Source organism: Mus caroli, unplaced genomic scaffold (genome assembly GCF_978045245.1).
Source record: "Mus caroli unplaced genomic scaffold, Mus_caroli_1 scaffold_14, whole genome shotgun sequence".
Lineage (NCBI taxonomy): Eukaryota > Metazoa > Chordata > Mammalia > Rodentia > Muridae > Mus > Mus caroli.
In genome coordinates this window covers 53,857,795-53,875,183 of record NW_028227269.1, presented here as the reverse complement: position 1 = coordinate 53,875,183, position 17,389 = coordinate 53,857,795, and the positions used below count along the sequence as shown (strand labels likewise).

The window sequence follows — 17,389 nt, the reverse complement described above, 5'->3', positions numbered from 1 at the left end:
CCTTCTTCTTTTATTTCCTTTCTTGTTTTCTTTCTTTCTTTTTTTTGGTGGGGTGGGGTGGGAGACAAGGTCTTACTGGATATCCCAGGCTGGTCCCAAATGTACCACCCTCCTGCCTCAGTCACCCAAAGACTGCAGGTGTATTCCAGTATGCCTAGCTATTAGACTCATTTATTGGTTTGTTGGTAAATTTGTTCTTCAAGTATCAGGTGTGGTTTTATTCTGTTAGTAGGAAACATCTAGGAGAAAGTTAAGGTAAGGACAATGTTAGAATTGGTTCTGGTTCTGATACAGGTATAGAACAAAAGATTTTAACATTTTCAAATGGGGCTAGAAAGATGGCTCAGCAATTAAAAGAACACTTTATGTCCTCCCGGAGGATCTGAGTTCAGTTCTCAGCACCCATATTGGGCAGCCTACAACTGCTGGTAATTCCAGCTCCAGGGGATCTGATGCCCTATTCCGACTTCTTCAGGTACCTGCACACACATGGCATATACTCACACAGATACACAATATGCACATATACATATATTTATATGTAAATGCATATTTACATATATTACAGATAAGTAATTGTTTAATCACTGAAACTAAAAGGGAGGAAAGGACATGGTGGCAGGCGTCTTGTAATCCCAGTGCTAGGTAGATGGAATTGGGGATCAGGAGTTGAAGGTCATTCTTGGCTGTGTAGGAAGGCCAGCTGAGCATCATGAGACCCTGTCTCAAGAAACAAAAAGGAGGGTGGGAGAAAGAGAAGCAGTACTTTTTCTCTTTTCCTGAGTGTCCATTATTAAAAACATAAAACAGTTTGTACCTGAAGGTATTGATTGTGCTTAGAAACTTCAGTTATTAATTTTAATATTTAAAGAGTTCTAAACACTTAATAGTCTTTCAAAGATTGAATATTCGAGTTATCCCAACAATAATGTTATTTTTACAACAAATTAATATGAAAATTGATCATTAATCCAAAGCAAGAAGGAAACATTAACAGCTCTTCTTCCTTTAAGGGAACAGATGCTACTCGTGCTGCTCAGAGTCACGGAGTCTGTACTGAAGATGTCGTCACAAGCTTTTCTGCAGTTCCAGGGGAAAAAAAACATGACCTTGGCAGGTCGACTTGCAGGACCACTTTTTCAGGCAATAAACATAAATAGATGGATAGATGTGTTTGATTTTTAAAGATTCACTAAAGTTGAGCTTGTTAAAGTAGGAGAAAATGCTTTAAATTACAAGCCAGTTCATGTTAAAGGATGTTTTAGCAGAACTAAATTAATAAAAGTCACTCATCTAAATACCCTTACATACAGATTCACAACCTAATGGGAGAGAAATGTAATGGACAGTAAGGGTGCTTATTTTACCTCTAGTGTGGCATGCTTATGGATCCGAAAGCTGACAGAGAGCTCTAGGAATAGTGCCGGGGTGTTTTATCAGCTTCTGAATCTCTGGGTTATTAGGAAAAATATTTCAGTTTTTCCATAGTAATTAAAATGTAGTACATAACCAAGCTGCCTTACAGGCTTTATTGATCTCCCTTCTAGAATTTAAGTGTCAGTGATATTTTTGATCATACAGAAATTACATATTATTTCAACATGAAGTTATGTGCTGACTTTAAACTTATTATAAACCCTGAAATAGGAATTATTTTTATGATGACACATTAAATGAAATTACGTAGTTAGGATGATTCTTTTTTTTTAATGATTTTTAAAAACTTATTATTTATGCCAGGCGTGGTAGCGCACACCTTTAATCCTAGCACTCGGGAGGCAGAATGAGTTCCAGGACAGCCAGGGCTATACAGAGAAACCCTGTCTCGAAAAACCAAAAAAAAAATTAAATAAAAAATTATTATTTATTTTATGTATATGAGTACATAATACTCATAATGAGGACACTGTAGCTGTCCTCAGAGGGCATTCCATCCCATTACAGATGGTTGTGAGCCACATAAGTGGTTGTTGGGATTTGAACTCAGGACCTCTGGAAGAGCAGTCAGTGCTCTTAACCACTGAGCCATCTCTCCAGCCCCCACTTTGGATGATTCTTAATGTCAGAGGTAAAGGCTATTTCAGATCCTCTGCTCTAAGAGTAACTGTTTACATTGGCCTTTACAGCTCTTAATCTCTCATCTAAATATCTCTGCTGATGCTAAATTAACTTTTAAAACAGAAGCATGTATTATCTAAACTTTCAGAAAATTCCCAGTTTTCATGGCTAACCCAATGATTGGAGCTACAGAAAAGATAAAATTTAGCTTGTTATGCAAAATAACTTTTTTGTAGTTTGAATATTTGGAGAGAGAAGGAAAGATTACTAGTCACTTCAATTTTATTTTTACATTTCATGTGTGCATTTATAATTCCTTAGTAAAATTCATGAAGTTAAAAGTTTTGAAAACTTATTTTTGACTTATTTCTTCAACAACGGTATGCGTTTAGTAGCAGCCCACAAAACCTCAGAGAGTGCTGGGTATTCAGTAGTTTCTGCCCTCTTACAAGTAAGCTTTTGATATTGCTATTGGATTTATTACAAACTGCTCTTAATTGCTGTTGTATCTTTGAAATGATTTATTTATTTGACTTACATGAATACACTATAGTTAAGTTCCTCTCTAGGACTGCCTCCTCCCTTTGTAGTGGTGATACAAACTTCCAAAGTGTGTAGTCATTTCCATCTTTCATTTTGCAATGTATTGTGAAGTTTTTCACTTAAGAACTCAATTTCACCGTGCAGTAATGTGGAAACATCTCTTTACATAGCTTTTACTTAGCAGTAATGCAATGCAGTGTGAAAGTTGTGCATTAGGGTTCCTGTTCAGTCTGTATTCCTTGAGTACTAGGAACTTAGCTGAAATTTTTATCAGGTAGCAATAATTGCATGAGTTACTGTTACAACATGTAGTAATGGGTATTACATGATTTAAATTTTTTCTACTTTTGAGATAAAAATAATTGAACAGTTGATTTTGAAGTCACACACCAAATAAATCTAATTATTATTTCTGAATATTTGTCTTTGTAGACTCTCATTGTTGCCTGGATCAAAGCAAATCTAAATGTATACATTTCTCGAGAACTTTGGGATGACTTACTTTCAGTTTTGTCATCATTGACCTATTGGGAAGAATTGGCCACTGAGTGGTCACTGACTATGGAGACACTGACTAAAGTTTTGGCTAGAAATTTATATAGTTTGGATCTCAGTGATTTGCCATTGGATAAGCTCAGTGAACAGAAACAAAAAAAGCACAAAGGGAAAGGTAAGACTTGTTCAAAGATTCTCCATAGGAATTTGTTTAAATAATTGAGTTGGGAAAACCAGGCCAGGAAGAGTGCTGGGGCAAGACATCTTTTCTAATGTCCTTTCATTTATCCTGGAGGTTTAAAACTTCCAACCATGAAATACAGAAATACACTGTTATTTTAAGATCAGTTATAATTTTGGTAAGATAAAGAATGTTCTCTGTATATATTATGGTCATTCTTATATTTAATTAAACAATATAGAATCTTAACTTACTTTAAATAATTAACCCAAGTCAGAATTTATAAAATTTATTTACTTTTTGTATAAATAGGTTTTAGGTATAACTGAAAGGATGACTTAATTTTAATCTATCTTTAAATACATGATAAAGAATTACTTGAAAAATTCTCTTGAAAGCATTTTATTAGTTTAAACTTCAAGTAAACATCCCCTAAGTGTTAAGTAATATTTGTATAATGTTAAATTGAGGTGAAGCAGTAGTAGCATAATTATAATATCACTATCATGTGCTTTATGTAGTATTTTGCATTCTAAGAATAGGTTGTTAGCTAGGAATTATATTTAATTCCTATTTCATACTTAGCTATTTGTCCATGATACTTAAGTTTATGCCTACACTACGTTTTCTGCATCATTTATTTCTCAAGTGGCTATTATTGGTGGTTAGGGATTAGAAACTGTTACTGCAAGATGACTTCCATCCACCTCATTTCTTACCTCTTGATAGTAGAGAGTTATAATGGGTTAGCCTTAGTGATATAATGTAATTTTAGGTCTTCTTAAGTTTTGAATATGATTTTTACATAAACCTCAAACAACCCTTGTAGTTACTTTATAATGCACTCTGAGGAAGCCTTAGAGCCCACAATGACATGATAATTTGAAGGCAACCATCAGGTTATCAATATACTACATGCTAATATTGCATTTCTAGGAGTTGGACACGAATTTCAGAAAGTTTCAGTTGACAAGTCATTTTCTAGAGGATGGAGTCGCGATCAGCCTGGCCAGGCACCTATGAGACAGAGAAGTGCAACGACCACTGGCTCCCCAGGAACTGAAAAGGCCAGGAGTATAGTACGGCAAAAAACTGTTGGTATGTAGTTTAAAACGGTGGGAATTAGGTAGAGCAATACGGATAGATGCTGCCAGTGTACATTTTGCTTTCTTTTGGGAGATGAGGATCTTCAAAGGCAGCTTCCTCCCCTTCCTCAGTAATCCTTGAGGCCCAATTACATGCCGTTGTGCTTTTAATGTATGTACTCTGTGCTTACGTAGCTTATTACAGGTTTCTTTATTTCCAAATTGTCTTCTTATAGAATTCAAAAAGTAGAACTTGGATTCAAAATGCAGAACTCAAGCATGGTATACATTTTATTAAGTAACTATATTCACAAATATGGAGATGGTAGCAAACTTTCAGTATTACAATTACATAGTCTTATTGGCCCTAGGAACTTACTGGCAGGCAACTGAGGTCAAGAAGAAATCTATGCTTTTTCTTTTTAAAGAGGGGGGCGTTGGGGATTTAGCTTAGTGGTAGAGCGCTTGCCTAACAAGCACAAGGCCCTGGGTTTGGTCCTCAGCTCTGGGGGGAAAGAAAAGCAATTTCTCTAATGTAAAAAGGAATGTAGCAACACTTGGGAAGCACTTGTAGGCTAAGCCAACACAACATACTAAAGAACTGGCAACTGTCTTATTTTCCTCTCAAAGCCATGTAATTTGGCTGAACTATAGTAGAGAGAGTAGTACTGGAAAAAATATAAAGAGGACTTATGCTCTAAGTTCTTTCTTACTTTTTTTTTCCACTAAATCTGTATGTAACCTTGGACAGTCTACTGTAATTTCATAGTTAGGGTGTATGTGCACATATGCCTGTTCCCATAGAGGCGTAGAGAGGTCGGAGGACCACTTGTTTGAGCTGGTCTCTGTTTGCACCAGGTAGGGCCCAGGATTGAACTCAGGTTGTGAAGCTTGAGCATCTCCCTGTGTCTGCTCTCTAGGTTCTAAGTGCTTCATCTGTGTAGTGGCAGTGCTAAGACTTGTTCCGCCTGAAACAGTTGCTTGATAGCCTTTCAGATTTTATGTCCACCAAACAAAAGCTAAAGCATTAAAAGTTTTGCTGAGAAAGATACTTGTGAAAAGTTGGAAAATTCTTTGAAAATTCAAATTAAGATATTGTTAGATCTTGCTTGTTAGGTTGTGCCTTGCTCTCTGAGGCAGGGTATTATTAGAGTGGACCCTGGGCTGCCTTAAAACTCACTGCCCTTGAATTTGAAAGTATTTTGTCATCGCTTCTTGAGTACTAGGATTACTGATGTGAACTACCATGACTGGTTAATTTCTTAATTTTTAAAATTACTTTTTTATAGCCAAGGTGAATGAATATGCTTAAAATTTGAGTCTAGAAAAAAAAAAATAAACACAAAACCTACATTCCGTTAAACCTTCCCCGCCTCCTCTTCCTCCATCTCCTCCTCTCAGCTTACTGCACTAGAGGCAGACGCTCTTAGCAGTTTCTTATACATCTTATACACATAGAGGCCTAGAGCACATTGCCTATGTACTGTGCTTAACTGAATGTGGATTAGCCACAGCTGAGTTTATATATTTGAATGGAAAAAAGTTAAATATTCAATATTGGAGCACTGTTCTAAACATTAAAGATATAGTTGATGCATAGATGATCTTGGTGAAAAGATTGGGAAATGATAAAGCAAATCAAATTTTAAAAATGGTCACTGGCACTTACAGTTTTAATGTTGAGCTTACAGATCCAGTAAACATTAACAGGTGCTAGTACATTATAAAGAAAATTAAGGCAAGATAATGGATTAATGAACAGCAGAAGCAGAGAATAAGACTTTTAGATCAAGACAGGCTTCTTTATCATATGATTTAAGAACATAGCTTTGAGCAAGCAAGAGAACATGGCAAGGATCTATAGGTAATACAGTCTGGTTACAGGAAAGTGTAAAAGCCCTGAAGCCAAAAGGGAGGGAGAGGAGGGTCAGGGAGAAGGAGGGAGGTGTCTGTCTTTCTTTTTCTCTTTTTCCTTTCCTTTTCTTTCCTCTTCTCTTCTCTTCTCTTCTCTTCTCTTCTCTTCTCTTCTCTTCTCTTCTCTTCTCTTCTCTTCTCTTCTCTTCTCTTTTCCTTTCTTTCTTTCTTCCTTCCTTCCTTCCTTCCTTTTGCCTTTATTATTTGCATAGAGTATTATGCAATATAGTTTAAGCATAAACTATATGTGTCCTTACATAACAGTACCTATGAATTCATTTAATCAGTAGCCTCTAAACTGAAGCTAAAATTATTAGGAAGTTTAAGTCACTATTTATTGCTACGTAAAATACAAAAATTTGTTTGTCATCTAGTAATGCTTTTATGAAATTATGGAATGTAGCAGAATATACAGGTTTTAGAAAGAAGCCCACAGTTTTGTATTTAAAAAGATACTTTGAAATTTTTATGTTTATGATTTGAATGAACTCAGATTATATATTTTTCTTAAGAACCTAATTTCGTGTTTGTTGTTGTTGTTAGTGTTGTATACTTGTTTTTGTTTTTAAAGACAGGATGTCATGTAGACCAGGCTAGCCTAGAACCCATTGTGTAGTTGAAAATGACCTTGAACTTGTAATCCTCCTGCTTTGATCATCCTACTGCTGAGATTACAGGTGTGTAACCATGCCCGACTCATGAACATGATTCTTAATGCTTGTTCATTGTAAATTCTGTTTTCTGTAAATATTGCTAATTAAAACCTTACAATTGCACTATTATACTTCAGCATAAATGCGAGCTACTTGTTTAAGTTTTCTCTCACCTGGAACAACTACCAATCACAAGAGTAAACAGGCAAAGTTTCATAAAAGGACCTATTAGTAATTAGGACGTTTTATTTGAAATGATTTATTAAAATAAAATAGAATAGAATTTCTATGAAAATAGAAATGATTTATTAGTCACATTCAGCTTCCTTAAGAAGAATTGCTCAGAGAAGTGACCAAATATGGTACTGGAATTGCTTTGGACTAATGATATTGAGTATTTCTCAAGGTTTCCACTTGATAAATTTCTCATTTCTTGGTTTTTTTGTTTTTGAAAATGTGCTAAAGTGTCTGCTGTTTTTTTTTTAATGCTGTTCCATTATAATTGCTAATAATAGGCATTTCCTGCTTTACACCAAAAGAATTACATTCAAAATGTGTGTTGTGGTTTCTTTTCTTACAGCTTGCCAGTATTTGCTGTGCTGAAATGTTTTAATTTAAAGTTTCCTTCCTTTGAGTCTTTTAGTTTTCTCTGTTGCTGCTTTTTCTGTGACACAGCCTTTCATTATAGTCACTCTTCTTTTTTCCTTCCCCACTTCTTTCTTTTCCTTTAAAGCCATGAGAAGCCGATCCATTGGTGAATGTGCTCTGCCATCGGCCTATATTCGCAGTGCTAAAAGTGCTCCTGTTCTGATCCATACTTCCAAACCCTTCTTGCCTGATATTGTTCTCACTCCCCTTTCTGATGAGCTTTCAGGTAGTGCCACCTCTGCTAATTTCTGCACCGCCCTTTTCACTTTGTAATCCTCTGCTTTCAAAATTGCTAAATCAAATAAACTCTTCAAAGTTAATTTCTTTTGGGAGGAGGGTGGGAAATTGGAAAATAATTGAGAAATCAACATTTTGAGTTATTTGAACTCTTATGCTATTCTTGCAGTTCATTCTGGAAGTGCTAAGTTAGTGCTGTGCCAATGTCTTACATTTTTTACAGTGAATGACCAAGTTGTTATGTTTGATTTTTTTTCAGGTGATTAAAAATATTTGTATCACAAATGTCTCACAAGAGACATGTTGACTTTTGATGTTATATTGTTTTAATTAACAATATGGTAAATCTTAAATATCATTTCCTCCCCATCTTCTATATTTATGGAACTAAGTAAGGGTATATAGTTATTAGAGAACACATATAACCTAATAATTACTTTGGGATTTATATTAGCTAAAACGCTATCTATAATTCAAAGGATGAACTCCTTTTAAAGCCATTCCATGTAGCCTCAATTCCCAGAGAACTTAGAAACCTGCTCAACTTTCCTGCTTGATTAGATCCAGTACAAGATGGCTTGCATGACTCAGTATAGTGAGATCTAAGGATTATACATACAACATCACCCATATAAAATACAGAGCATTTCCATTGTCCTATGCCAGCAACCACTCATTCCCCACCTTCACAAATCACTTTTTACTCCAACAATGCAGTTAGTATTGCCTTTCAGTAATTTTGTGTATCTATAACATTAAGTAGTATCTCGTCTTTATCACAGAAGCAAGCTTTAGTTGAGTATAGTTGTTGTGCAAACTGTGATAGTTGGGTTTACTCGGACATTGTTAGGTATCTCCTTAGCAGTTTGCCTGGGTGTATCTGTGACATTACTGGGTCTGAGAGGGACTAGTGGGTTTTTGTTTTGCATTTTTTCCTTTTAAAGCATATCTGTAGTTTCCAGTGGACTGAAAGATCTGTGAGAGAACATGCATTTGTGTTAATGTTAATTTCAGTGAATATCCCTCTGTCATCTGTAATCCCATTAAGACCAGATATCTAAATTAGCAGCAGGGTGACAATAATTAAGAATTACTTACATGTAAGTATAAAAATACATTTAAATATATTTTATGTTTGATAGTATTTTAAGAATTATACATGACAGAACATCTATTTCTCAAAATGGAACAACAAAGCATTCAGTTATTGAATATATGCATTTTCTAGGTGGAATGAGTAAGAATTACTTCTGGATAGTATTCCATACTGTTGTTCTTGTTATGAGTCAGGGCCTTACTTTATAGCTCAGACAAATCCAAAAGTACGTAGTTTAACCTGGCCTGAAATTCACAGTGAATCTCTCACCTCAGCCCCCAATGTACTGGGAGAGCAGGCGAGCCATCCTCATATTATGATATATTTGGGAGATATCAAATAGTTTATAATTAAATTGGTATTTGATTTTGCAGTTAAATGTCAAAAGTAAAATAGGAAATTTGGCCTTAATGCAAACCTTGTCTGAGCCATAAGATTTTGTTTGTTTGTTTTATCTTGATTATTTTGTTTTTGAGAGAGGGTTTACTCACTCTTGGAGATCAGGTTGGCCTTGAACTCAGAGATCACCTATTTTTGCCCTGGGGAGTACTGGGATTAAAGATATGTGCCACCATGTCCATCTGATCCTTAAGTATTTGGTGAATAATAAGTGAGTAAATTTTAAGGCTACCAGTGCAAAACTGTAGGACAATTAGATGATATAGAGATGGAATAATACACACTTTAATGGATGAGAAAAAATTGGTACATAATTTTCTTAAATATGGCCCTTTATTCTAAATAAATAAATGAATAAGTATTTTGTCCTTAGCTCTAAGTAAATATTTTGTATTTTCATTGCTCCTTTCAAACACTGTTCCTTCCTAGACAAATAGCACCAATTTTATCTTCATATGTCTAACTAGACTTTATTTACATTGGCAAAGCAAAGCTTGACTGATAACTGAATTAGGTACAATTGAAAAACTAGGTTATTGTAACCAGATAAATTCTTTTGATTCAGGCTTTCAAGAGCATGCATACTTAACACATGTAATATAAATTATTTTTTACTTATTTAAAAAAATTGAGAAAAATTTAGCCATTAATTCTTAAATATTGGATTGAATCAGGTAAGTTTCTTGTTTTAAAAACTGTCAGAAAGATTCTTTTTTTTTTTTTTTCTTTTTTAGAACTTTTGGGACTTCTAAAATTTCCTGTCTGAAACTTTAGAATTTGACAAATAGTTATCTTAGTGTTAATTTAAAACCACAAGAGTTTTATTTAAATAAGAAGATGCTTGACTTGAAGGGAGAACTCTGTAGTATCTACAGCAGTTATTTCTGTACAGTAAAGAAGTGGGATGCAGAAACAAAAGAACAAAGACATCTGTACTGGAATAGGCTGGATGTGTTGGAACCAAATTTCTGCTTTCTAATTGAGAATCTAGTCTTGGTCTGTAACACAACTCGTGAGTAAAGTAGTGGGCCCCTGTTTGTAGTCACCTTCTGTCTGCTGCTAGAACACACCAGTTATAGCTTTTCCCTCCACTGCCACCTGTGCAGATGTGTCCCATCAAGTCACAAGTTGTTTTACTTGAACATCAAACCCTGCCATTTGCAATTGGCTTTCATTGGCTTACTAAGAGGTGTTTACTTCTTAAACTCCACCATTTGCTGCTACTTTCAAATTAATATGATCCTTGTTCTCAGCCTGGACTGTTTCATTGGGTTGGGTTTCTCGTTGGCCCTAGTAAGTGCTGTCATTCCACAAAAGAGGCACCAGGTCCATACTGAAGGAGCTCACAGACAGCACCAGAAGCAGCAGTGTAGTATGTCTGTGAAAGCTAAAAGAAAAATGAAGTGTTCCTCCTTGCTCTCCACTCCACCCTGTTGTGTGAGACAGTTTCCTGTAGCCCAGGCTGGCTTGGACTGAGTGCACTGAAGGGTGACCTTGATCTCCTGCCTCTGCCTGCCACATACTGGACCCAGGCTCGGTTGTTTCTTTCAAAAATTTCCAAGTATTGCTTTAAGCTTCTATGTCAAAATTCTTGTTTTGTTATAAATAAGTCATAAAGATTATCTTTTTAAAAGACCTTTTTTAATATTTATAGATAGTATTTAAAAGATTTCTCAAGTGCTATGGTTTTTGCCTTCATTTTCCTCATTTGAGATAAAATGACTTCTATAACATTTAAATATTTTGATAATATTGTCATACTAGAACATATTAGAACAAACACGATATATCTTACTATCAGAATTATGTTTATTTATATTTATTGTTTTTGGGCGTGGTCTTAGTCTGTAGCTCATTCTGTCCTCAAACTCGTGACTATTGCTCTAGCATCCTGAGTATTAGGATTACAGACATGAGCTCCTTGTGTCCAATGTCATTTTAGACAGTGTGAATTATCTCAGTGCATTTAAAAAACACACATAATTCTCTAAAACCAATTTGTTCGAAAGATAACTTTGCCGCCATTTTTTATGCAAATGCACATACACAATGTCAAAGCATAATTAAAGTTACTTTCAGTTAGAAATTATTTTTCTTGTAGAACTCATTGAAGAGGCAAGCAAATCCTCATTTTCCTGAAAACTGACTTAAGATGAAGTCCCCATTTGCAAGTCCCCAGTCAAGGCTTAGAATACTTTCTAAGAAATAAAAAGGAAGTAATTAAAGACTCATAATAATTGCTGACCTATTGAAGGACTGTAGAAGTCTCTTAACAAATAAAAACTTCATAATCCAGTACTTTTCATGTTTATTTCAGCATAAACACTTTGTCTAACTTTTTGACAGTTTAATATATAATAGAATTACGGTCCATAGAACACACATTTAGAAGACATTGAATTAATCTTTAAATTAAGTAAAAACATAACCCTATGAAATGAGATGATTTTATCAGTTTATATTTGTAGGAATTTGAGTTATTGTTGATTTTTGCATCTGCGATTCATGGAAGCAGATTGAAGGCATGGAGGTATGTGGATGACAAAGAAGAGATAGTTATATGATAGAGTTATGAAAAATTAGTGCCAAGCTAATAAGCAGAAATCATGGCTTGAATTTTCAACCAGTCCACTTTGTTAATTATTTTTGTTTCTTCTAAAGTTTGAGTAAATTTCATTTTAGAATAGTTTGATGTCTTCAAAAAAAAAAAAAAACACCTTTGATGTACAGTCAAGTCATAATTAAGCCAGCAGTAGTGATGCAGGTCCAGGTCTATAATTCTAGCACCAGGGAAACGGAGATGGGAGTAGAAGATTGGGGGGTTAAAGACATGTCTTTAATCATAATAATTCAGAGGAAATTATTCATTCTACGAAGCCACTGTTACACTGATACCTAAGCTACACAAAGACCTAACAAAGAAAGAGAACTTCAGACCAATTTTGCTTTTGAATATCAATGCAAAAGTACTCAATAAAATTCACACAAACTCAATTCAAGAACACATCAAAATGATCATTCACCACGATCAAGTAGGCTTCATCCCAGGGATGCAGGGATGGTTCAATATACGGAAATCCATCAATAAAATCACTATATGAACAAACTCAAATCTACTATATAAACAATCACACGTGATCATCTCATTAGATGCTGAAAAAGCCTTTGACAAAATACAACACTCCTTCATGTTAAAAATCTTGGAAAGATCAGGACTCATGGAGTTGACATTTGTCAAAACAGCAGGGAAATAGAATCTGAAGAGATCATCTCTAGTAGATAGACATGGCCTCCAGTTGAGGAGTAGGGCCACCAACTCATCTAAAAAATTTTAATCTGGATTTGTCCCTTTCTAAAGGAGTTGCAGGGACAGAAAGGGAGCAGAGGCTGAAGGAAAGGTCATCCAGAGACTGCTTTACCATGCAATCCATTCTATCTGCAGACACTAAATCCCAATCTATGTGCTAAGATGTGCTTACAGACACGAGTCTGGTACAGCTGTCCGCTGAGAGCTCAGCCAGTACCTGACTAAGGTAGATTCAGATACTCAAAGCCAACTATTGGACTGAGCCTGGGGACCCCAATGGAAGAGTTAGGGGAAGGACTGAAGGAGCTGAAAGGGATTGCAACCCCATAGGAAGAACAACAGTATCAATTAACTGGACCCCTCAGAGCTCCCAGGGACTAAACCACCAACCAAATAGTATACATGGACTGGTCCATGGCTCCCACTACATGTATAGCAGAGGTCTGCCCTTATCAGGCATCAGTGGCAGGGGGTGGGGGGAGGCACTTGGTCCTGTGGAGACCTGATGCCCCATAGAAGGATGATGCTAGAGGCGGGTGGGTGGGTGTGGGAGCACCCTCTTTAAAGACAAGTGGGGGTGGATGGGGTGGAGGGGAGACCGGGAAGAGGGATAATGATCGAAATGTAAACAAATACAATGGTTTTTTTTTAAGTGACCTGGATAAACTGGGCATAGTGGCCCACATGTTCTTAGTCGAAGCATTTGGGAAGTTGATGTAGGGAGTTGTGAGTATGAGGCTAACATGGGCTGCATGCCAAGCTCTGTTTAAAAAAATAAGTAAACTAAAAAACCCTACAAACCCACACAAGAATAAACGAGAACTAGATAAAGAAGAACAGTGTTTCCCTGGTTTCCTGTGCCTCTCCCTCCCAGTTGCTGACATTGTAGATGTGTGCTGCTATGACGAGCAGCACTTACTTCCCTGTGACATCATTTCTCAATCATATTTGTTGTTGACAAAAAAAAAAACCCTTTATGAAAGAAGGGATCTAAAATCTTTTAACAATAGAGGCAATTTATTATTTGTAATTTTGTTTTCTGTCAGAAGAAAGATGGTCTCTCTTCCCTCCTCTTTGTTGAAACTTTGTCAAATAAGAATGAAAATTTTCTAATTAAACAAGTATGTCCCTCTTTAGCAATGAAAAACCTTCCTTTTTTCTGTCATAGGTATGTACTAAAATATGCATCTTTGATAGCTCTTTGCACCTATAATATGGTGGTTATAGCATAATTCCGAATTCTATCTTCAGGTCTTGGCCCGCACTCACTTGTAGAAGAGAGGATAACTTTGGATTCCTCATCTTCCTGCTCTACTTAGAGAATACTGGGATTATAGGCATGTGCCGGAGTCTTGGCCTCCAAAATCTCTTATTTAATTTGTCTTAATGATTTCAAGTAAAATTTGATGATAATTTCAAGGGGCAGTTGGTAGATGTGGGCATATTAGCTTATGCCTCTAATCCCAACAATTAGAAGCCTAGGCAGGAAGATCATCTCAAGCTTGCAAGTTTGAAGACCATTTGGGCAATGTAGTGAGTCAGCCTGGACTAAAAAGTGAGAGCCTGTTTCAGAAAAGGAAAAAATAAAAGAAGCAACCCATATGTAGCCTGCTTGTAAACAAAACACTGTAGTCTAATATAAATCTAAACAAACATGTAAACATACCTACACACACAAATCTGAACATGCATACACGAGCTTGAACACACATAAACATAAAACATGTATATGTGACTATTAGAGTCTTAAAAAAGCAAAGAAGTCTTCATATTCTATAATATAAAACTACTTTGCTCACTGAAACATCTCATGTTTTATAAGATATAGTGGTTTTGCTAAAATAGGTATACTATATCTACATAGAACATCTTGCCATGAAGGTACATTGATATTGTTGCCAAAAGAGGCAAAAAGTTATGAAACTATCTAGTAATTATCAAGAAAAAAACTTAAGTTTCATAATGACATTGATTTCTGTATAAATTAACATCAGTCATTTTGAAATTCAAGAGCCATAAAATGCTATTTGTGCTTGACTAAGAAAATAATTAAATTTCATTAAAAGAGAATTTAGAGATTTAGCTTTTTAGAAATCAAGTTGAATATTAGTATTCTAATTTAAGAGTTTCTGTTCTTGGGGAATTATTTTTACCAATAAACAGTAGGGTTTTTTGTTTGTTTTCTAATTTTTGTTTACTTAATGCATTTCTTTGTAAGCTTGTTCAAAGAAGCCTGAAGAAGGAATCAGATCTCCTGGAGCTAGAACTGAACACAGCTCCTGTGGGCTGTGGGCTGCTGTGGGGCTACACAGCCTGGGTCCTTTAGAGGAGCAGCATTGCCTGCCCCTCAGCCTGTAGTCACCGCCACTCCCAGTGAGCAGCATTTTATGTAACTGACGCTTTCCTCCTACCGTGTTACATACATTCTGTATGAGAAAGCTCTTAAAAGCAATCACAATAGTTATATGAATAACTTTTAAATCTTCAAGAAACCTAAATTTTATGGAAGGGTTTTTTCCTAGTATGCTATAAGCTAACAGTAATACATCAGTGCACAAATTTACCTTCCAGTAACCTTTCTTTGAAACATAATATCCAGAAAATTTTGCCTTCTAATACAGAAAATAATTTGCAATCCTTTAATGCTCAACATTACCAAGGAAATCCAGAAAAATAAGACTTGAATAAAATTTTAGGCTTCCATGAAATGTTGACTCAGTGGTTAGGATTTTTTTTTTTTCTTGTTTATTTTAGTTAGCAGAAAGACTACCATTTTAGCTGTGTCATGAATCCTGGAATTGCATTGGATAACAATTTACCTTTTGTAAAGAAGGAAGCTTCCTTCACCTTGTGGAGGATTTACATATAAATTACTTTGTGTTCTTGGATAAATGGTAGGTTTACTCCTATCTAAATGCTTCGTTATAATGCTTCAGTGATAATTCTGTTGCTTTTGTTTTTTTGAGACAGGGTCTCACTTTTGTAGCATAGGCTAGATTCAAATTCAGATCTTCATCCCTCTGCCTCCCAAGTGCTACGATTACGTCTCTGTGCCAGCCACCATGCCAGGATTAGTCCTATTATTTCTGGCATTTGCATTACAAGTGTAATATTTAGCAATGATAATCTCATAAAATTCTTTCTACTTTTATTTTGTTGGGAGATATGTTATTTTTCCTTCCTATAGACTTTATAATGAGTTTATCAGTATTGTGTTAACTTCCACAATTATACTTTTCAGAACTATATATTTATATATGTGTATACATATATGTACATATAATATCTATACATATATACACATATATAAGCATATAATATACACATATAATAAAAATATATAAGTATTTATTTTGTGATTTATGGTTTCATAAATATTTTTGAGGACTTACATACTTAGCACTTTATAAAGTTCTTCTGAAACTTGAAAAATAAACTTAGTCCCTGTGAGTTTCAACTTTCCCATCTGTAAGAGAATTAAATTAGGTAATCTCTAAATCTATTTTGACTCCAGAATCTATAGTTCTTAAAAAGACATATAAGAAGTCATAGTTTCTAGAATCTAGTTATGGTTTCTGTTGCTGTGATAAAACACCATGACCAAAGGCAGCTTATGAAAGAAATGGGCAGTTTCAGTTTACAGTTCCCATCATCCAAGGAAGTGAGGACAACAGACTAAAGACAGGAGCTTTGCAGAGGCTGTGGAGGAGTGCCACTTAGTAACTTGTTCCCCTGTGGTTTGCTCAGCCTGCATTCTTACGGCATCCAGAACCACCTGCTCAGCAGTGGCACTGCCAGCATTGGGCTGGGCTCTCCCACATCAATCATTAATCAAGAAAATTCACCACCAGGCTTGCCCACTGGCCAGTCTGGTGAGGGTATTTTCTCACTTAAGCTTCCCTCTTCCCAAGTGACTCTAGCTTGTGCTAAGTTGACATAAAACTTGTCAGGACAGTGGTTGTTTATGAGTAGGCCCTTTGTAGGTACATAAGATTTCTCTATGTACTTAGAAGATTTAAATATTTTTGCCAAAAACAAAAATATTTTATTGCATACTGATTTTGCTTTATTTTACTGATTATGCTTGATGATAAAAAATAAAATTTAATATTTTAGCAAAGGGCTGGAGAAATGGCTCAGCGGTTAGATCTTCCATAGGTCCTGAGTTCAATTCCCAGCAACTACCTGTAATGGGATCTGATGCCCTCTTCTGGTTTTGCTGAAGATAACTACAGTGTATTCATATAAATAAAATAAGTAAATCTTAAAAAAAGTAAGATTATAGTAAATAAAGTAAAACAGAAGAGAACGTAGTGTCCTGGTGATAATTTTAAGGAAGAGAGGGGAGATTTCCATTGTAATATGTCATCAGCCCAATAGTAATGGTTGAAGAAAAGGTTATGTCTTGTTCCTGCCTAGTAGAGGAGACTCTCTTAAGATATCTGCAGTAGATGCTTAGATCAGCTTTCTGTGTTAAGATCTATTTTCTTGCCTGCTTATAACCTATTTGAATAGGAAAAACTAACAAGTTTGAATTGCTTGATTTATTGGCACAGCTCTACCTTAAACTGCACTTCCAAATGTTTCATCATCTCACTGTTTGTATGCATGTTAACATCTTAAATGTATTTTTGGCCATTTTCTAATTCATTGACACCACATGCCTTGGGTCCATCTTTTTTTTTTTTTAAAGTCAGTTATATATATATTTTAATTGGTTTTCTTTAATTGAACTTGCAAAAACTTCCTGAATTTTTTATTGGAAAGCATATG

General features: G+C 35.4%; 1 protein-coding gene across 5 annotated transcripts in view; it reads left to right on the top strand.

Annotated features, from left to right (window-relative positions):
* The window catches only part of Ralgapa1 (Ral GTPase activating protein catalytic subunit alpha 1), a 209,045-nt gene that overhangs the window by 78,970 nt on the left and 112,686 nt on the right, over positions 1–17,389 (top strand). For 3 of the 5 annotated variants that reach the window (XM_021179389.3, XM_029484805.2, XM_085830379.1), the window contains exons 14-17: positions 1,014–1,143; positions 3,034–3,271; positions 4,214–4,375; positions 7,663–7,803. In XM_021179389.3, coding sequence (XP_021035048.1) covers positions 1,014–1,143; positions 3,034–3,271; positions 4,214–4,375; positions 7,663–7,803 — 671 coding nt within the window. The remainder of the gene's footprint in view (positions 1–1,013; positions 1,144–3,033; positions 3,272–4,213; positions 4,376–7,662; positions 7,804–17,389) is intronic. The other 2 variants (XM_085830378.1, XM_021179390.3) reach the window with 1 other exon arrangement.